Source organism: Garra rufa, chromosome 1, assembly GCF_049309525.1.
Source record: "Garra rufa chromosome 1, GarRuf1.0, whole genome shotgun sequence".
Classification (NCBI taxonomy): domain Eukaryota; kingdom Metazoa; phylum Chordata; class Actinopteri; order Cypriniformes; family Cyprinidae; genus Garra; species Garra rufa.
This window is the reverse complement of record NC_133361.1, coordinates 1,288,061-1,309,817: the sequence shown is the minus strand read 5'-3', so window position 1 is coordinate 1,309,817 and position 21,757 is coordinate 1,288,061. Positions and strand designations below refer to the sequence as shown.

The window sequence follows — 21,757 nt, the reverse complement described above, 5'->3', positions numbered from 1 at the left end:
ATATTACCCTGAAAACAATGTTTTGCTCGATCCAGAAAACTGAACACCACAGAATTGAAAAATCAAGTGTTTAGTAACTTTCTGCTAAATGACAATTCATTTAGCAAACAGACACAGCTTTATTCACAATTTCTTTTATTTAGTTTTGTTTTAAATTCAAGTAAACAAAAACATTTATTCATTTTGTAGTAGCAGTCCATTGAACAGAATCCAGCAAACTCTTTGTCTGAATAGAAGGTTGTGAAGTCCCCCTTCTTTCCATTGTCACTGTATCCAAAGGTGTTTTTGTAGATGTATCCACAGTAAGTACACCTGGTCAAGCTCAAACTCCACTCTGTGTTCTTTCCTCACTTCTGGACTGACAGATTTCCAGTCAACAATACCTACACAAGTAAAAAACAAAAAACTCTGAATGAATGCAATAAACTTCCTATTTATTTTTTATCTATATAACATTTAAAATAACAATTAGTAATATTTATAATAAGTAAAAAATGACACATTCAGGCCAGCATATTTAGATGTGCATTAACAGCCAAAATTTTAACAAAAGAAAGTAAAATATACACACATTGGCAATATTGCCAAAATAAATAAATTGTACATCTGTGACATTTTAAGATGACTTTCAGAATAAAAAACTATATTTGATTGCTTTTATTCATTATATATATATATATATATATATATATATATATATATATATATGTTTGTATGCACAATTTTTTTTTACATTGTTTTTATATTAAACATTATGTTAACCTTCTGTAGTCTTCAACCTTATAATGATCAACAACAGTAACGTTAAATTAATTACTAAAAGCTTTGAGATATACTACTGCCTGTTACGCCTATTGGCGTGTAGGGCAGCAACAAAGATCATCCACTTCTGCCTGTCTTTGGTCAGCTTTTCAATGGTGCCCCAGGTGTGGTTCAGGGTTTTCAGCTCTGCCTCTACTGTTCGCCGCCATGTGTTCTTTGGTCTTCCCCTCTTTCTTTTCCCCTCAGGGGTCCAGTGCAGGGCTGTCTTGGAGATGGAGGTGCAGTCCCTTCGCATAACATGGCCAATCCATCTCCATCGTCTTCTTGTGATGATGGTGTCCATGTCCTCTTGCTTGCATCGCTGGAGAAGGTCATGGTTGGAGATTTTCCTTGGCCAGAAGATGCGAAGGATCTTCCTAAGACTTGTGGTGTGGAAGGTAGACAGTTTGTTGAGGTCACCTTCAGTCATCCGCCAGCATTCCGACCCGTACAGCAGCGCTGACAGGACACAGCTCTGGTAGATTCTCAACTTGGTGTGGACACTGTATTGTGATGACCTCCAAACGTTGTTAAGGGTCATGAACACTGTCCTGGCCTTGTTGAGTCTGCTCTGAATGTCGTTTCCAGCGCCACCATCCTGTGTCACGATGCTGCCCAGGTAGGTGAAGCTTTCTGTGGTTGGCAACTCTTTACCATCCACCTTAACAGGAGCTGGTGAGTCGATGTTCAGTGTCATTACCTCTGTTTTTCTCTGGCTGATCTTCAACCCAACTTGTCTCGCGAAGGTGTTCAGCCGGTTTGTCTTCTCCTGCATGTGTTGATGGGTGTGGGATAACAGAGCCAGGTCATCTGCAAAGTCAAGGTCTTCAAGAGAAGAGAAGAGTGTCCATCGGATGCCTCTTGCCCCATCTTCTGTTGTGCGTCTCATGACCCAGTCAATGGCCAGGTTGAAGAGCAGCGCAGACATGACGCATCCTTGTCTGACTCCCGTCTTCACCTCAAATCGCAGATCGCTGTTTTCCACGCTGCATGAGAAGTTGGTGTAGAAGCTCTTGATCAGTTCGACAATCTGGTCTGGGATTCCATAGGCTCTCAAAATGTGCCAGAGGCTGTCCCTGTGGATGCTGTCAAATGCCTTCTCAAAGTCGACGAAGTTGATGTACAGCTGTCTCTGCCACTCTGTGCATTGCTCGATGATGTTGCGCAGAGCAAAGATCTGGTCGATACATCCTCTTCCTTGACGAAATCCGGCTTGTTCATTCCTCAGTGACTTGTCAACGGCGTCAGAAATCCGCTGCATGATGACCTTGGCAAGAATCTTGCTTGGTACTGACAGGAGGGTTATTCCGCGCCAGTTGTTACAGTCACTGAGGGCTCCTTTCTTGGGGATCTTCACTATGATACCTTTATTCCAGTCAACTGGAACTTGCTTCCTTTCCCAGATTGTTCTGAAGAGCGGCTGGAGGATGGTGGCTGCTAAGTCCGGGTCGGCCTTGAACAGCTCAGCGTTGAGGTTGTCATGTCCAGGGGCTTTTCTGTTCTTAAGGGATCTGATTGCTGCCACGATTTCTTCCTTCCCAGGCGGGTCAGTGTTGATATCAAGGTCAGCACTGGCATCCTGTATGTCAGCTTCTTCTTCAGGCGGTGGTCTGTTGACTTCCTGAAAGTGTTGTGCCCAACGTGCCTCTTGCTCGTTTTCTGTTTTTAGCAGTCTGCCTTGTTTGTCTTTGATGGGGGGAGCACTGGCGCTGCCATGGTGTTTACCACATAAAGCTTTGGTGATTCTGAACAGAGTGCCTTGTTCCCCTCGGTTGGCAGCGTCCTCTGCTTGCATTGCCAGGTTGTCCATGAAGGCTCGCTTGTCTGCTCTTACCATTCTTTTCACCGTCTTGTTAGCTTCTCTGTACTGTTGTAGGTATCTTTCCTGCAGTCTCTGTAGAAGAATTTTTCTTTCTCAAAATAAAACTCTGAAGAGGCTTTGAATCCAGTTAGACTTTATTTAGCATGCAACAAAGCCGAGCTGCGTTTGCAAAGGTAACTCCTGATCATGTGTTCTGTAGTCCCATATATACTCCTAATACTGTCACTGTAAACCTTCTATACATCATTGTATTTTAGGACCAGACAGTTTTTACCATATATGGGTTTCAAAACAGAACAGTTCCTGAAGGTATATCAATAGCTGTTGTGTATTTCTGGCTCCTGACCAAGTTCTTTTACATGGCTATGTATTTTCCAAGCTTTAAACAGTTAGTCACTACAATCTTAAACACATAATTTCTACCCACAATCAGAAGAGTACTAGTAAATAATAGTAGAATAGTTTTCTCATATAAACAGACATAATTCTATATATTATATTGAATGAAGGTCAATGAGAATCTTCCACATTCCTCCCCCCTCTGGGGCTTAACAAAGTCCCACTACTCCTAACTTTTCCCAGAGCGTTATTTCACAAGCTAGGTATCTTAGTTTTAACACCCTAGTGACTAAATTAAGTCACACAACCTCTTACCAAGGACCCAATTTATGCAATCACGCTCCGGAGGACATCAGAACCAAACATCTCCCCTCTTGATTGGTATTGGATTTGAGCTAGAAGGGAGTAAAAGATTCTGATTCCCTAACTCCTTGAATATGTTGTTGGGGGTATAATCATTAATTTACTTTTGTCAGTACCTACAATTACACAAATTCAATTGGAAACACAGTATGCACAAGATGTCTTCAACCCAGATACTTTGCGCATCGTAGAAGGTCACTCTTGGGGAGAGGTTAGCCAGCACTTCACCCAGAGTATGGTTCTTCTCATCTTATTCGTCCTCCGTTGATTTACTGGAGCATTCATCAAGTGTTTGCAAATTTGGTCAATAACATGACCGGGTTCAACTGAGGGCTAAAAAGTAAACTTTTGTAAAATCTGTGTGCTGTTGTTCAGATGATACTAGGTGGTGCTTCCTTCAACTTGAACTGCTGTCTGAGTCACTGTCACCACTTTATAGGGTCCTTCTCTCCGGGGTTCATTCCACTTTCTCCTGAAAACCCTTAGATACACTAGGTGACCTGGAACAATAGGGCACGTCACCTCAGTGTCCTCTTTAGGCTGCTGCTTCCTTGTTTCCTGTAAATATATTGCTTTGTGTATTGCAGTTAGTTTCTTCATATAGGCTCTAAATTTCATTTGCAATTGTTCAAGTGGATGTCCTTTATAAGAATATGGCACAGGCATGGGTCGACCCGTAAGCATTTCATGCGGTGTTAAGTGCGTACTTCTGTTAGTTTGCATGCGATAACTTATCAATGCAAGAGGCACAGCATCAATCCAGTTAAGTTTAGTACTTACTTTACCGTTTTCTGAATAAATGATGATCAATTATCTGAACTTATTTCAGAGGGTATTCTAAATCTAGGAAACACTTCCCTTGTAAGAAATTTAATTACTGTTGCTGCTCCTTCATCTGCACAAATTTTACAGGAGGACAGAAATTTGCTGCTTAATTTAATTTTTGCTGCTTAATTTTCCTTATTACTTACCTCCCCCCTCGCACAGTGATCAAATCCATGTGCGTCTGGAGTATGAATGTTCAAAAGAGTAATTGGTGCAATAATCTGTCCTTCATGTGAACGCCAAACATTTTGAGTGTTTTTTTACAGCTCCTTTCTGCTGTTACATGGCTTGCTCATCGGGTGTTGAACCTTTCGTTACATTATCTAGCTTTGTACTATAGAAAGCTATCGGCAATTTTTTTCTTCCTCTGCAGGTTTCTTGCCTTTAAACAACTCACTTTTGGTAATTTATTTTATTTTAGCACCTTTTATCATTTGCGTTTGTATTTTGTGATTAACAACAACTTCCTGAGGAACGCCTATTAATACGGTGTTGCATAAAAGCTTGATATAATCTTTTCTGTAGAGTGAAACATTAATGGATTAATTGTTGTTTCCCACTGGCACTGTTTAGCTTTTTGCATCATTAGTCCTAAATCTTTTGTTACCTAATTCCTACATATACGGATACATGTGGAACAGAATTTGGTATATTGAACAATTCATGAATTAATTTTCATTTATTTACATAGCTGCTTTCTCCTTTCAAATTATGATATATTCTGAAGTAATTTCTAGTTTTTGCTCTTTTGTCTTTTCTTACCCTTTTTGCTTATCATTATTTTTGTCAGGATCATATATCAAATTACAATGAAATTTTGTCTTTGGTATTCTTAACTCTAGAATTTTGCTCGAATAAATTTTCCCATTTATCCATTCTTTGATTTTTCATCATCTTCTATTTATCATAATCAATATACATTAGCTGTTGGTTCTGAAATTATAATCATTTAAATTTCTAGTCCTTGCATATCTATCTATACTCTATTTGAAGAACAACAAATTTGTAAACCCAGCTTACATAATGCATCTCTTCCTAATAAATTAACAGGAGTTTGATTTAATATCAGGATAGGTATGGTCACACTTTTCTTTTTGGTTTATAGACACAATAGAGCAGTTATTGGTATCAGCTGCATTTGTCCCTTATTTTAACTTGTAACATAGGCTCTTGATTAGCATTTGATGTAAATATTGGAAACTGACTCACCCCAATAGGATGCTCTGGGCCTTCCTTATACCCTTGTTCTAAACCTTCCAATGATTTACCATGCCATATGTTGGCCCTTGTGGTGGACCTTGAAGGGGTTGACACCCGCTCCCCCTTCCCCTCACGCCGGGCTGTGTCCATGAACCAGAATAGCTTCTTTTTCTGCTGTTTCCCAGCTGACCACATTTTCAGCATTCTTCAGGAAAATCTTTAGGTCTGTCTTTGTCCTTCTTGTTGATTAACTCTTCAAGCTGTAGCTGAGTTAATTTTTTCTGCAGTTCTTTTTCTTGAGTTTTCAATTTTTGTTCATTTCGTCGATATTGTTCCACTGCATGTGTCACGTGGTCACAAAACTCCTTGTGCGATTTGGAGTTTAGACCAACCACGTCCTCTAGTTTGCTTTTTACTGGTGGAGGCATGGCATCAATAATGGCATTTCTGAACAATGTGGACATTAATGGGTCTCCTTCTGGATTCCCTTCAGTCTCTTGTTTCCATCTCTTTAGATGCTTCTGTATATAGATGATTGGGCTCTCTGTTTCTCCCAGCTGATCTCCCTTTAAGGCTTTAGGGTCAACTCTAGTTGGGTATTCTGCACGTAATGTCTGCCACAATACTGGACGATATGAATCAAAAACAGTCCCATCCATATAACAAGAGTCCACAGCTTTCTCTAAGTCTGAAGCTTTGAGGATTTCTTCTATTTTTGTGCCTCCTAAAATTTTTGCTAGGAGCGCTTTAATGTCCCCAACAGCCAGCAGTTTACCCATTGTTTCTTCCTCAAATGTCTTGATCCACTTTCCAGCACCCTCGTGAATGTCCGGGAGGTGAGCAATCAGCCCCTCCAGGTCCTGTGTTGCCCATGGCACATATTGCCCTTGTATGCCCTTAATTAAAATCGGAAGTTGTTTTTCCTGTCTTCCTTGTGACCATTTATCCTCATCAAATGATAACTCCTCTACATCACTATCTTTTTCCCCACTTTTTAATAATCTACTTCTAGTTCTGATTAATTTATCTGTATCTTGAATTATTTTTTCAGTTTCTTTAATTTTTTCATCTATTTTTCCTTCTATTAATTGTTTTTGTGCTTCTATATCCTCTTCTCCTTTCCATGATTGCTCTGATAATTCCTCCCATTCTAAGTTTTCCTCATATTGCGTTTTCATTTTATTTAATGCTGTTCTTGCCTGTTCATAACAATCTAATGGAAAATCCAATTTGTCTTTTTTCTTTTATAGCATTTTAGGTATTACATCTGATTCAGTTTGTTTTTCTTTTCCTAACTCTACCTGTCCCTCCATTTGCATTTCTCCTACTACTTCTACAGTTCCTTTTAGGATGGGAAACTGTCTTTTAGCTAACATTTCTTCTTTTTTATTTGTTTCTTTGTCTGCTTCTTTTAGTATTTTCCTAGCCAATTTGATATTTTTTAACATATCCTCTCCTTCCTTTTTAAATAATGCCAGCACCTCTTTTTCTTTTTCTCTTTTTATTTCTCTCTTTTTTCTTTTAGTGCTTAATCCGTTTATTTTATGATTCTTAATCAAAGTTTCCATTTCCTCACACAATGATATATCAAAAGATCCTTGTGGGGGCCATTTTGTCATTAATTGCTTAGTTCGCTTTTGCCATTTATTTGAAATTTCTTCTATCAATTCTTTGCATAAAGGATATTTTATCCCTAATATTTCTACTGGGGTAGATGCCATTATTAACTTAAACCTTTCCTAACTGTTTGTTATTTATTTATCTTTAATCTTTTTAACTTACTTTTTTTTGTTTGTTTGTTTGTTTGTTTGTTTATTTGTTTGTTATGTATTTACTTATTTATTTATTGATCTATCTTTCTATCTATATGTTTATTTAACCTTACAATTTATGATTTAACTTTACAAATTAATGATTTTTTAATCAAAGTTTTCAAAGAAAACTACTCCTTTTTCTTTCTTTCTTTTTTCCAATATAAATTAAATTCAAATTATTATAATTATTATTTTATATTTTTATATATTTTATCTCTAATATTCTATTTAAGTTGTTCATTACTTCATTTATGCCTTATATTAAACTTTATTTATATATCCTCACTAATTTCTCTCTTTTCCAAATCTTATAATCTTACACTACATAAACCATCGACTTTCTCTCAAGTGTGTCAGCATGGGTAAGTCTTATTGAGACATGTCTAAGTGAAGAATCAAATGACACCCCAGTTCTGACACACAAGACAGAAAGAATGCTTACAATTTCACTCTGCCTCGGCTGCTTACTCACACAAGTGCGCACACGCACAGACTACATATATCTTTCAAGGGATCGACTCCTCCGAGTTATCAACTCTCATCAATCTTCAATTAAACCTTCTTTCTTAAACATATATCACAAAGACTACAGATATCTTTCTGGGGATCGACTCCTCCGAGTTATCATATCAACTCTCATCAATCTTCAATTAAAACCTCCTTTCTGAACATATATCACAACACCATTACAGGATTTTCCACCTTATTTCAGGACTTTTGACTAAAACTAACCACCTGTAATAACCGGTACCTTAAACAAATTCCCGCGCGCCTTAATACCTTGTCATATTCTACTACAACTATAACTACTTCTAACCAACTGTACTGCAACACTCTCAATTCCAGATACAGTTAACCTTTTACTACATGTTATCCTATAGGCTACAGTTAATTCTGAATTCAAAACCTCTTTTTATATTTTTGATTCTTAAATTTGGAAGAGCTATTTGAGTATATTTACCTCATTAGCAAGTCTGGACAACAACACAACCAACTTTGTAAGCAAAATTGCTTACCTTTTTGTGGCGCCTTGGTTGTGTTAATTGTCCAGTCAAGCCCACTGCGGTTTTCCACTCTTTTGCTCTTTTCTCCAAGTCCTGCCGGGGTCGCCAATTATGTAGAAGAATTTTTCTTTCTCAAAATAAAACTCTGAAGAGGCTTTGAATCCAGTTAGACTTTATTTAGCATGCAACAAAGCCGAGCTGCGTTTGCAAAGGTAACTCCTGATCATGTGTTCTGTAGTCCCATATATACTCCTAATACTGTCACTGTAAACCTTCTATACATCATTGTATTTTAGGACCAGACAGTTTTTACCATATATGGATTTCAAAACAGAACAGTTCCTGAAGGTATATCAATAGCTGTTGTGTATTTCTGGCTCCTGACCAAGTTCTTTTACATGGCTATGTATTTTCCAAGCTTTAAACAGTTAGTCACTACAATCTTAAACACATAATTTCTACCCACAATCAGAAGAGTACTAGTAAATAATAGTAGAATAGTTTTCTCATATAAACAGACATAATTCTATATATTATATTGAATGAAGGTCAATGAGAATCTTCCACATCTCCCTGATTTGGCTTCTGTCAGTTTTTTCTTAAGGTTACGTCTTTCGTCGATGGTCTTCCAGGTATTCTCAGCCAGCCACTCTTTTTTCTTTTTCCGTTTGTAACCCACACATGCTTCGCTGCCTTTGGAGTACAATGAAGCCACCTGTTCCCACTGCTTGTTGGGCTCATCTGCCCTTCCTGCTTCTTCATCTAGGGCTTGCAGTGCCTGAAACCTGTTCCTCACTTGTATCACAAAAGCAGTCTTCACCTTGGTGTCTCGCAGCCTGCTGACATCAAAGTGTTTCCGCATGGTTGTCTTGCGGCCTGTGGTCTGCAATTTTAGTCTCATCAGTGCAGTCACAAGGTGATGATCGCTGCCGACGTCCGCCCCTCTTTTCACCTTGACGTCCAGCAACGACCGCCTCCATGTGCCATTGATCATGAGATGGTCAATCTGGTTCTTGTCTCTTCCATTGGGTGAGCACCAGGTCAGCTTGTGGATGTCCCGATGAGGGAACAGGGTTCCACCGATGACCATGCGGTTCAAGGTGCAGAACTCCACTAGGCGTTCCCCGTTGTCGTTCATGACACCACATCCATGTGTCCCCATGACTCTGTCATGGTGAGTGTTGTTGCTCCCCACCTTGGCATTGAGGTCTCCCAAGATGACGATGCGGTCGTGACGTGGAGCTGCTTCCAGTTCGGACTGGAGCTGCTCATAAAACACATCCTTGGCCTCCTCGTCGCCATCATTTGTTGGGGCATAGCACTGGATCAGGGTGATGTTGACGTGTCTTCCTCTCATCCTGGCGCTCATGAGTCTGCTGCTAACCGGCTTCCACTGCATCAGGGATTTCTCTGTTCCTCTGCGAAGGATGATGGCAACACCCTCGTGGTGCCAATCGTCCTCCCTTCCAGAGTACAGTACCGTCTCGCCTGTGCTGGTTTTCATTTTACCTGATCCGGTCCACCTGCTCTCGCTGACCCCCAGGATGTGCAGGCTATATCGTCTCATCTCCGCCGTGATCTGTGCCAGTTTTCCCATTTCGTACATAGTACGAACATTCCAGAATCCAATTTTGGTTTTGGTCTTGGCGCTTAGGACTTCCATCTTCCTGTCAGTGGCTTCCTTTCGGCTTTCACCACTGTCATTCATACGAGTCACCGGATGTGACTCTGGAGGACCACTGCAGCCAGATGCGGAGTTTTTCTCTGTTGCTGTTTCTGTAACGTTTTTTTTATTTTTATGGGTCGGGGTTGTTAGCCCTGAGCCCAACCCCCGAGCCTGGAGGACCGGGGTGCATGCTTCGTCTGGCTCTTCCCCCTCAACCTGTCCGGCTAGGTTGGACCTGCCAGGAGCACTAGGCTCCCGCCGGCATAGCTCTTGGGGTCACAAGAACACGCAAGCCTCGCCGCCACGACAAGGCGTTGCACCATGGGATTAAGTAAAATTTGCATTAGAACAAACTATTGTAATATAACTATGTTATATAAAGCATAGATAAACATATGATGAATTACACTTACCAATGAATGGGCGTGGACGCATCAGGCGCAATCATTAAACATATTTAAAAGGAAGCCGGCGCCACGACCGCATCACATTTCCATCCACCTATTTTTATGCGCATTTTGGAATATCGCATAAAACAATCTCTGGATGGAAACGCGAAAATGCGCATAAATTCCAATAATGTGCATAAAAAACTTATGCGCACAACTGAGTAGGATAAACTTTTTTATCCGATAAGAATAAATGCGCATAATACGATGGAAACACTTTTACCTAATAAATTTCTCCGTGCGTATAAAAAAAAAAAAAAAAAATCATGTGACTCTGCACCGATAGAACGGGATAACTCGACTAACCAGCAGGCCCATCTTGTCTCACAGCATCAGAAATGTTGTATTGGTCATTCTGAAATGTTTCCTTCACCACTTTCGTCACTTGCCCACCACGTTTTGATTTTTTCATAGTAATAAAAATCATTAAGTTCAGTTAGAGAAACAGTGCAATCAAAAACTGAACACGGCTGCTCAACAGTCGCATCACAGATCCGCATTTTATTTTGCATTTTAAAAAGGCCTGTTGACATCTGCCGTTTATCTAAAAGGTGATTTTGGAAGCTCATTGGAAGAACATTCGGTTCTTATTTATTCCAACGTGTTTGCTGATTTTCAGTAGGCCTGTTTATATATATATATATATATATATATATATATATATATATATATATATATATATAAATACACTTTGTGTAAGTTTTTTAACAGTTATTTTATTTTTGTTAATAAATTAATAATTCTGTGTTTAATATAGACTAAGTGAGTTAGTCGTACAGTTTTGTTGTCGTCCATTCAATAAATTGACGCCGAAATCGAAAGTAAAAGTAAAAGTAAAATGCTCATGCACGGGCATTTACAAGCTATTCAAAAACAAAGAAAAACGTGGGAAAACTCTTACGAACTAACTTACCCATCCTTTCCCCTCGGTGTTGCCTGTGTTGCCACGTCAGTTAACGCTTCTTTATGAGCAAATGTTTTATGCGATGTTCCAGTTTTGCGCATAAGTTAAATTCGCATTTTTGGATGGAAACATAGCGTCTTTACTCTGTGTTTATAGGGAATATTTGCATTTATTCAGATGTGGTAGAGTGTCGTGATTTTGGTTTGCCTTTTGGTGATTGGCTGGTTATTTTTTTGTTTTTGATGTTTTAATCTGGTTAGGGTTCTTGTGTAGCGTTAATGAAGTGTCGAGTCCTGCAATCTATGTGCCGGGGCTCAGCCCCGGATGGCCCCGGCCCAATTTAATCCCTGCTAACAAGGAATTGTTAGTCAGACAGAACCCTGCTGAAAAAAACAGCATATGCTGGTTAGGTATGTTTTGGTGCTGGGATGCTGGTTTCAGCTGGTTTATGCTGGTTTTAGCTGGTTTTTGCTGGTCCTTAGCTGGTTTATGCTGGTCATTTGCTGGTCAAGGACCAGCTAAAACCAGCATCCCAGCACCAAAACACCTAACTAGCATATGCTGTTTTTTTCAGCAGAATGGCGGATTCGGCGATATGATCAGTCAGATCGCCTGTTAATCAACATCTTAGCGAACGCTCAGTTGACGCTTCAAAAATTAGCTTAGTGCACTCTTGTTTCACTGCTCCTAGCTAGATCAATCGTTTCTCCTGTTCTCCTCATTTGTAAATCTGAATGTTGTGATAGCCACACATTTCCCACCGTAGGACATATGTTTTTCTTTTAGACCCTGTTTACACCTGCATTAAGATGTGTGTTCATCAATCTGATCACAAGTGGACAACACTAAATACAAGTCTGAATGGGGTCTAAAACATTTTGAACTTGAGGTAGTCAAAAACATATTTGACCAGATTGCATTTGTAGTGTAGACCCTCACGTTGTCAAATGTGTCCGAATAGGCACAAAAGACTGCCTACTTTCCGCCCACTGACCTAATGCATAATTATTGCAGAATGTGTAGAATTTAAATCTAAGAGCCAAAGCAGAAAGTTTATTTTAAAACTAACGAACCAGCTTATACCAACTCAAACCAGCTGCCATTCTTAAAACATCCCTAACTAGCATATGCAGGTTTTTTTTCAACAGGGTATGCAGGGTCTTGTAGCACACATGCACACCCTCAATTTCCTCTGTGTCCTATAGACACATTATAAGTCAAAAACACTGATTTGTGCACACTGGCCATTTTGGTAAACCTCTTAAGCAGACAGACATTTGATCTTGCATACAAATAAAGAGCGTAAAACAAAAAGTGAATTACTGCATGGAAGTTGTATTCACTGTGATTTGTGGATTTGTGATTTGTGCCTGTAATATGATGGAGTAGCTTCGTTTTCTGTTGAAATAGTCCTTTGCATCCTCAAAAGGTGGGACAGGGCAGGGATCCATCAATAGCTCTGGTATATTGGGGAAAACCCCATCTCTCCTTAAAGCCTTCAACAACAGCCTAGAGCTTTTCTTTGCAATGTGTATATAGCTGCACACAATGCACTTCACAGTGGCTTTACCCAGGGCAAACAACTTAAAGTCCGTGTTTGAAAGTCTCTTGTCCACTTGTGATCTGCTCAACCAAAACCATCTTAATAGCAGGTGTAAACTGGGCCTTAATGATATTTTTTAATTGTTTGGGAATTGAAGAATCAATTGTTGCAGTTTTGTCCATTCTATATCTACTCAACTATTCAAAAGACTTAAGTTATTGCTTATTAAAAGACCCTAATATTGTATGTGTGACTCATATTAGTACATTTACTGTTAGTTTTAAATGAGTGCATGAACATCTTGAGTTTCCTTTTTTTATTTGACACATTAGTTTTTGGTGTGTTTGTCTCTAGTCCAGATGAGTTCTATGTGGATTTTAATGCTGATTTGTTCGGAGAGTTTACGAGGAAGCTCCAAAGAGCACTTGTGGACTACCTCAAGGCTAAAACATCTGACAACCAAAATGAGAGATACGGAATCAGGGGGTTTCGTCGGCGGGTGCTGTTAATTGCCACTCAGATGGCGAACCATGAGGTGTATGTGGACCCAATGGCACACAATCGCTGGCTGCAGGAAAACCAAAAGAAAAAGAAAAAAGAAAGAGACGAAGAAATTCAACTGCGCAATCAGGTCATACGTGAGTTGAAGATTATGTTCCAGAACATCCTGCAGGACTTTCAAAAAGTGTCAGACAAAATCTCTGTCTTTCGCAAAGGTTAGACAGCTGCTTCCTCTGGATTACATTCATGCATAAACAACAATAATAAATTATATTATTGATTATTGACAGACTCAAAAGACCAGGGGTGTCCAAGCTGAGTCCTGAAGGACCACTGTCCTGTCCTGTGGAGTTGAACTCTAACTTGCCTCAACACACACACCTTTATGTTTCTAGTTTGCCTAGGATGAACTTGATTAGTTGATTCAATTGTGTTTAATAAGGGTTGGAGCTGAAATTTGCAGGACAGTAGCCCTCCAGAACTGTGTTCGGAGACCCCTGCAAAAGACCTACTGATGAGTTCAGTAGAGCACCTCCATGAAATCACTTTTTACTGGATGACCTTCAAAGTAAAGGAGTTTTCTCATGTAACTCTTGTTCTTGTTCTCTTTTCGACAGTGACTTGAAGTGAGTCTTCAGTAAAACCTGTTCCACAACCAGTCTTTCTAATCATCGTAGGCATCATGTTTTCATTACCTGTAGTGATGCTGTTCACACCCAAACCCTTCCAGTTCAGACGGACATAATGAGATCCATCTTCTGACCCCTGAAATCATAAGTAATGCTATGGTTTTACCCACAGTTTACCCATGTTTTAAATAACATGCATCACACCAGCTAATTGTCATGCCCTTGGACTGTCTGTTTGGTTTCTCTCTACTGTATCTGTGATTATAACCAGGACTGCAAATGGGGGGATGCAGGGAAATTAAAGCGATTTCTTTATTTTAATTATTCAAAAGACTGGGCAAGATCCCAGTTCTGCACATAAACGTATAGCGCAATGTAGACTAAAAATGTTGCAATATTTGCCAATGTTTCACTGTGCAATGCCGTCTTTTTGGTTTCAGGTTCATTTTAAAATATAAATTGAGTCATTTAAATTGTTTAATATTTCTATATTCAAAACTTGATATTTAAAACATTATTCACATAACATTGTTATTATGAAATGCATTAATGCCACCTCTGAATCCTGTCAAAAAACTGTAAATATTTCTTATTGCCACATTTGTGCTCTTCTGTGCCGTGAAAAGGTGAATTGTTGTTGCACATTTCATTTGACTGGTAACTTATTCTTCCTGATTGTTTCATAAATTTAATTAAAATGTTTGAAAAAAAAATCGAATCTAATTTTTTATTGTCACAAAAGGTGACTTTTTTTTTTTTTAAATTGACATTTAAAGTTAGAAAAATGGCATTACAAAGTAAAAAAAAAAATAATAATAATACAATAAAAATTTCAAGGAGACAAATATCGCTTTATTTAAGGTGTTCTAAGTTTATAAAGGGTTTTATGATTACCATCATCCCCCAAACTAGAGTCCCCCCAGTAAGTTTTGTCCATTTCCAGCACTGATTATAACTGAATTCATTTATTCACGATTTAAGACAATTGCAACATTGATGCTGTTATTTTCCTGTTTATTAATGTAAAGCTATGTATAATCAATCTGTTTTAAATAAAGCTCTATAGAAACAAATTATTACATTTGCTTTTATTCATTTAGCAGACACTTTTATCCAAAGCAACTTACAAATTAGGACAATGAAAATAAAAATGGAGGAACAAAATAAAAAATAAAAAAAATACTGATTTCCCAGAATTTTTTTTTACCACAATATAATTCAATTCAATTCAATTCAAGTTTATTTGTATAGCGCTTTCTACAATACAAATTGTTGCAGAGCAGCTGTACAAAAGTTTTAGGCTACTACAATATATTTAGTAGCTTATTAGTGGTGAATACTGTATGTTGAGTCGATGTACATATGATATAAATATTAAATCAGTAACTGTGTAATCAAACAGATGATGAACACTAATTGCAATGGTTATGTGCTGTAATCAACTTGTAGGAAAATTATGTAGTGCTGAATGTTGTTTCAAGGCTGGCATCATCTGCGGTCCTCTGAGGGGTTGGCATCATCTCTTCTTCTGAATCTTGTGTAAATCCTAGTTACCACAGGATGGAAATCCTGTGACAGAGACAGAGAAACAAAGAAATAATTAGCGTAGCTGCTGTTCCAACTTCCGACCAAACAAAAATGATGTGTTTAGCCCAAGCTGAAGAATATTAATGTGCATTTGATCAGATGTAACTGAAATTACAACGTTATGAGATACATTATGTGAATGCTTGGCTAAAGAGATGAGTCTTTAATCTAGATTTAAACATAGAGAGTGTGTCTGATCCCCGAACGTTATCAGGAAGGCTATTCCAGAGTTTGGGAGCCAAATGAGAAAAGGCTCTCCCTCCTTTAGTGGACTTTGCTATCCTAGGTACTACCAAAAGTCCAGAGTTTTGCGACCTTAGGGAGCGTGAGGGATTGTAGCGTAGTAGGAGACTAGTTAGGTATGCAGGAGCTAAACAATTTAGGGCCTTATAGGTAAGAAGTAATATTTTGTAAGTGATACGGAACCTAATAGGTAGCCAGTGTAGAGACTGTAAAATTGGGGTAATATGATCATATTTTCTTGACCTGGTAAGGACTCTAGCAGCTGCATTTTGGACTACCTGTAGCTTATTTATTGAAGAAGCAGGACAACCACCTAGTAGTGCATTACAATAGTCCAGTCTAGACGTCATGAATGCATGAACTAACTTTTCTGCATCAGAAACAGGTAACATGTTCCGTAGCTTAGCAATGTTTCTAAGATGGAAGAATGCTGTTTTTGTAACATGAGAAATATGATTTTCAAAAGACAGGTTGCTGTCTAATATAACACCCAGATTTTTGACTGTAGAAGAAATAACAGTACATCCGTCTAGTTGCAAGTTGCAGTTTAAGAGATTCTGTGTACTGTTTTTTGGTCCAATAAGTAATATCTCATTCTTATCTGAATTTAACAGTAGAAAATTATTGGTCATCCAGTCTTTCACATTTTTAACACACTCTGTTAACTTTGCTAAGTTAGAAGTTTCATCTGGTCTTGTTGAAATATATAGTTGAGTGTCATCAGCATAACAATGGAAACTAATCCCATATTTCCTAATAATATTACCAAGGGGTAACATGTAAATTGAAAATAGTAGAGGACCTAGGACAGATCCTTGTGGCACTCCATACTTTACTGGTGTTAGCTGCGATGACTCCCCGTTTAAATAAACAAAGTGATAGCGATCGGACAGGTATGATCTGAACCATCTTAAAGCCTGCCCTTGAATACCTGTATAGTTTTGTAATCGATCTATGAGTATTTCATGATCTATAGTGTCGAACGCAGCACTAAGATCAAGTAAAACTAGCAATGAGACGCAGCCTTGATCTGACGCAAGTAGCAAGTCGTTTGTGATTTTTACAAGTGCAGTTTCTGTGCTATGATGGGGCCTGAAACCTGACTGAAATTCTTCAAAGATATTATTATTTTGCAAGAAGGAGCACAATTGAGCAGACACAACTTTTTCTAGAATTTTAGACATAAATGGAAGATTAGAAATGGGTCTGTAATTTGCCAGTTCACTAGGGTCTAGCTGTGGTTTCTTAATAAGAGGTTTAATAACCGCTAGTTTGAATGGTTTTGGGACATGACCTAAAGATAACGATGAGTTAACAATATTAAGAAGCGGTACTTCTGCTACAGGTAACAACTCTTTTAGTAATATAAAACATAATTATAATGAAAAAGGTGTTTAATGTTTTAATCTGAAAATGAGACTGAAATCATGAAATCACACATTGTTGGTTTCTACAAGCGAATATTAATATTAGTTGTGAAACTGAGGCTCTGAAAGTAGTTAGTCGCTGCTGTTTCTCTCAGACACACAAACACACAGATCACTAACAACAGCACTGACACACGGTTGCTAGGGGGTTCTGAGTGGTTGCTAGGGGGTTGCTTTAATAATTGTTCATTTGTAAAGATGAATAAATGTAGTTGTTTTCTGGTCTGATGTTCAGATCAACAGTCTCTTACTGATGTGATCTGGATTAAATATTGAAACATGATGAAAGATGAAAGCAGGAAGATCCAGACCTACAGATTACTGACTATTGATCGATAAGATCCTCAGAGAGGAAGAACACCAGAAGAATGGTAAGAGTGTGTGAGTGAAGGAGGTTGTGAATGTGTGTAGATGTGTGTTAGTTACAGGATCAGAGAATGACACCGTTCCTCTGTCATAGTCCAGATTCACTCTCACACGATCAAGACGCTGTTTAACATCAAAACCAGAACCTGGAGACACTCCGTATACATTATAACGCACACACCAGACACCAGTGTTGAAGAAACCACGTCCCTTCCTCTGGTTTGATGCTGTAGTTACTCCAATAATCCACCATCCACTCTGTTTAACCTCCACATCCCAGCAGTGTGTTCCTGAGTTAAAACCCTCTGAACCCAGAACACAGGGAATACAGTCAAATCTCTCTGGATTATCAGGAACAGGTTGATATCCTCTGTTTGTCACACTGGTCAGATCATCAGACAGAAGGAAATCTGGATTAGCCGTGTTTGGATCCAGAATGACAGGAGCTGATGAGACACAATCAACAGATGCTGCTGTTATTCTGATGTTCATATAATGATCAAGACTGAACCCAACACAGATGATTATGAATTATGACACTCGTCCTGTTGATCAAACACATCAGACATTTTCCTCTCATCACTGTCAGTCATTCTCTGTCTGATTTATCAATACTGAAAGTTCAATCACAAACACTGACAGACACAAACTCAAAACACTTTCATTTACTCTCATTTAGATTCAATTACAGTCAGAAGATCATTTTAATAAACAGATCTTTACACAGTGATTTCATATTCAACTGAGATAAACTATAATAATGCAGAAGAAATAATGTTCATATCTTTATCGTTTTCCTCAGAGTTTCTCTTTTATGAATCACAAAGATATTTACTGAATTCTGTCTAATTATTAAACATAAATAAACTGTAGATGGTCATTCTACAGAAACGTCCACTTCTGGTTTGGCTAGATGTCTTCAAATCTATTTATTATTTTAACTTTTAAACTTAGACCACATTATTATTTATCCATAAGGAAGGTGAAACATAGTATTTTCCCAAATGTCTGCTGCTAGTAATCTAACCTCATGTGGTCAATCATGGTATACTCACTAAATTAACTAGTTTGATCCATTTGGACTCTAGTTTTTCACAATTCCTCAACAATAAAGTGAAGTCAACTAAAAGCTTGACATGAAATCAGGAGATAAATGAGAACATTTCTGATAATTGAAAAGAGACAGTGGACTTAACATGGGCCTGCCTTCATAGATCTTCAGGAAACAGGAAGGAGGAAGTGATGTCATCAGTGTGATTGTTTTATTACAAAATAAAAGACTTTTGTTAAACGGTAACAGCAGTGACAGCTTCGGGGGACCACTATTTTTAATATTTATTTAGTATTTTGTGTTTTTATGCCATATACGTGATCTAATTTAATATAATTATTACAAAACAATAATGCCACGTTTATGGCTCATGAAGGTGTAATTGTTCAAATAATATATTGTTTCGTCTTAAAATATAAAAACATTGTAAGTCTAATGTGTATCTCGATTGTAATATTTCTGTAAAGTATGAGAGTGAATCAGACTGAATTGTGGGATTGATTATTTGTAAAAGTGAGCTGCTGATTTTGGTGCAGTAGATGATCTGGTTCATAATGCTGAAATCTGTCAATATGGCCTCATCATGATGATTTCCAGTGTGTGTGTATAAGAGCTGAGATCTTCTGCAGTCAGACTCACTGTTCTGGACGATGTCCTGCATCTTCTTCCAGACTCTGAACGGCAGGTTGCCCAAGTAACGTGGCACATCAATCAAAGCTCCAGAAGGCGTCTGTGGATCCGGCTGTGAGATCTGGACTCTGGAAGAACATTCAGGAGTCAGAACTGCAGTGGCTTTGGATCAGAAGCAGAGAGACCAGAGACACCAGCAGATCACTCACCTTTCCATTGAGACTGGAAACTCCTGCAGAACAAACACACCATTGATCATCAACAACTCAATCAATCATCAATCAATCAATCAATCATCTGAAATCAGACCTTTAGAAAGCAGACATCACTGGCTTTCATCATCTCCTCCATGTCTTTGATTGTGTGTGAAAGAGCTGAGATGTGTCTGTTCATCTCCTCCAGCTTCTCCTTCATCATCTGCTTCTTCTGCTCCTCTTCCTCCCTCAGTGCAGTGATTGTAGCTTCTTCTTCATCTCTGAGAAACTGATGAAGCTTCTCAAACTGCTGTTTAATCTGACGCTCTGTGTGCTCAGCTTGAGACTGAAATCAAACCACATTCACTTCAATCGTCTCCATCGACACACATCGACACGATCACATCATTCACATCTGAGATCAACTAATCCATTATATTAAATATATCAGATCACAACTGTATATAGTGATCCTACAGCTGGAATCCAAATCACTCTCCATTCTGTTTCCTCACCTTCATGTGTTCAGCTGTTTTATCAAACTCTCCTTTCATGTTTTCATTGTGTTTCAGTTTCTCCTGTAATGATTTCAGTGCTGTTTTCAGCTCCTCCTAGAATTAGACAAAATACATAAAACACCAGATTACAGTGAAAGAGAAGACGATACAGTGATATGATCATATAATGCAGTGCAAGTGTATTGGAGTATTAGATTTTTTTTGTACATTTTATACTAAATTAATTCAGAAATTAGAACCTGCTATTAAACAAACCTGAGTGAACACAAAGCAGTTTATAAATGACAATGTTATTTATCGAAGCAAAAATAGTTATCCGATACCAACTGGATCTGTGTGTAAATCTATTTGTCCTGTAGTTATTAATTCCTCAAATCTATGAAACATTATTGATAATGGAGTTCAGCTGACTAAACACAACCAGCTCTGATCAATCAAATCAACACTTAAACAGGGCTTTAAAACAACATGAAGTTGATTAAAACTCATTTCTCTCACCTTATATGATGGAACCACTTCACTGATGGGTCTGAATTTATGATTGTCGTGTTGTTTTGAATCTCTACAAACTAAACACACCGGCTGTTTGTCCTCCAGACAGAAGAGTTTGAGTTTCTCACTGTGTAAACTGCAGATCTCCTCAGATCCTGATGAACGCCTCTCATTTCTCTCCTTCAGGAACGACTCACACAAGTTTTTTAACACAAGACTAACTGGAGGATGTTCTTTTGAGGATCTTCTCCTGCAGACGGGACACTCCTGAGTTTTCTTGGTTCTCCAGAACTGTTGAAGACACTCTTTACAGACACTGTGACTACATGATAAAACAACAGGATTCTTGAAGATTTCCTGACACACAGGACAAGAAAAATCATCTTCAGATAGTGAAGCCATTTTGACTCTTTGAGCTCCAGCGATCTAAACTTCACTTTCACTTTCTGAACAAAGGCTTGAAAAACAAATCTCCACGTGAATCACAGAGATCTACTGTCTATTCAGAAACAAACTGAACAAAAGTCCTTCTGTAAAGTGTTTCTCCTGGTTCTTCACCGATGGCTGGTTGTTTATTGGTTTTGTCAGTAGAGAAGAGAGTCAGTGTGACAGAAAGGAGAAAGAACACGTCAGTCTCTTCCTGGTAAGAGCTGTGAGAGGGAGGAGTTTATGATCAGTGATCAGTGTGTTTCAACAAGTCAGACACGAACATCAAGATTTTATTCAAGTAACATTTGAACAAATTGTATTCAAACTGAACTAGCATTGGAACATTAAATTCAACTGCTACAGAACACAAAAGAACAATGAAAATACACAAATATTAATAATAATAATAATAAAAAACATTTACATGCAGGCCCAGATAAAGTATTCAGATGTCCCTGTCTTTCGTCAACAGGTTGACTACTTTCATAACCCTCGACGTGATGCCATTCGGCGTAACTAATGCTCCAGAGATATTCCAGAAACACATGATTGAGCTGCTTTAAAGCATCTACACTCAAATTGAAAAAGAGTGTTTGCTTTAGTTTAAACATGCAAGATCTCTGCGGTTTGGAGTCCTTCACAGTCCTCACAGATCAAAAACCTTTAGTCCCTTTGTTAAACCAGAAAAACCTTCATAAGGTCCACATTTACGGTCAGCAGCTCCTGATTATGATGTGCTTCAACCCAGTGTCCGTGTATAACCCAGGAAAGCTGGAGTTGACAAGCAACGTACAGTGAGACCTGCAAGATTTACTAGTCATTACTTAAATATTTACAACAGCATTTCGTAAAAGCATTTACCTATTGGTCTGCATTTACTTTGCTACTTCTATTTTGAGAAATTATATTTTTCTCCCATTAGAAAATTAATTTCGCATTAATTTTCCGGCTCGTTCCCTT

At 38.3% G+C, this 21,757-nt stretch overlaps 2 protein-coding genes across 2 annotated transcripts; both read right to left on the bottom strand.

The window, feature by feature from the left end:
- Positions 1-835: 835 nt before the first annotated feature.
- LOC141343022 (uncharacterized) lies at positions 836-9,876 on the bottom strand. Its single transcript, XM_073847622.1, has 4 exons — positions 8,778-9,876; positions 5,709-6,281; positions 5,360-5,535; positions 836-2,695 (listed from the first exon to the last, which is right to left on the bottom strand). The coding sequence occupies exons 1-4, from the start codon at positions 9,874-9,876 to the stop codon at positions 836-838; spliced, it is 3,708 nt and encodes a 1,235-aa protein (XP_073703723.1).
- Positions 9,877-17,300: 7,424 nt separating this feature from the next.
- On the bottom strand, positions 17,301-20,995 carry LOC141343013 (E3 ubiquitin-protein ligase TRIM35-like). The gene is made up of 6 exons (XM_073847611.1): positions 20,375-20,995; positions 19,874-19,969; positions 19,474-19,704; positions 19,374-19,396; positions 19,174-19,292; positions 17,301-17,929 (listed from the first exon to the last, which is right to left on the bottom strand). The coding sequence occupies exons 1-6, from the start codon at positions 20,768-20,770 to the stop codon at positions 17,436-17,438; spliced, it is 1,359 nt and encodes a 452-aa protein (XP_073703712.1). The 5' UTR covers positions 20,771-20,995; the 3' UTR covers positions 17,301-17,435.
- Positions 20,996-21,757: the final 762 nt, after the last annotated feature.

What these genes read in the sequence shown, in the direction of transcription:
- LOC141343022 (XM_073847622.1), bottom strand. Translation starts at nt 9,876, where the DNA reads ATGAATGACAGTGGTGAAAGCCGAAAGGAAGCCACTGACAGGAAGATG. An exon ending in GAAGACCATCGACGAAAGAC is followed by an intron (nt 6,282 to 8,777) that starts GTAACCTTAAGA and finishes AATGGTCACAAG; the next exon opens with GAAGACAGGAAAAACAACTT. An exon ending in CAAATCGCACAAGGAGTTTT is followed by an intron (nt 5,536 to 5,708) that starts GTGACCACGTGA and finishes AAATGTGGTCAG; the next exon opens with CTGGGAAACAGCAGAAAAAG.
- LOC141343013 (XM_073847611.1), bottom strand. Translation starts at nt 20,770, where the DNA reads ATGGCTTCACTATCTGAAGATGATTTTTCTTGTCCTGTGTGTCAGGAA. An exon ending in AAACAGCTGAACACATGAAG is followed by an intron (nt 19,705 to 19,873) that starts GTGAGGAAACAG and finishes GTTTGATTTCAG; the next exon opens with TCTCAAGCTGAGCACACAGA. An exon ending in GCAGGACATCGTCCAGAACA is followed by an intron (nt 17,930 to 19,173) that starts GTGAGTCTGACT and finishes GTGTCTCATCAG; the next exon opens with CTCCTGTCATTCTGGATCCA.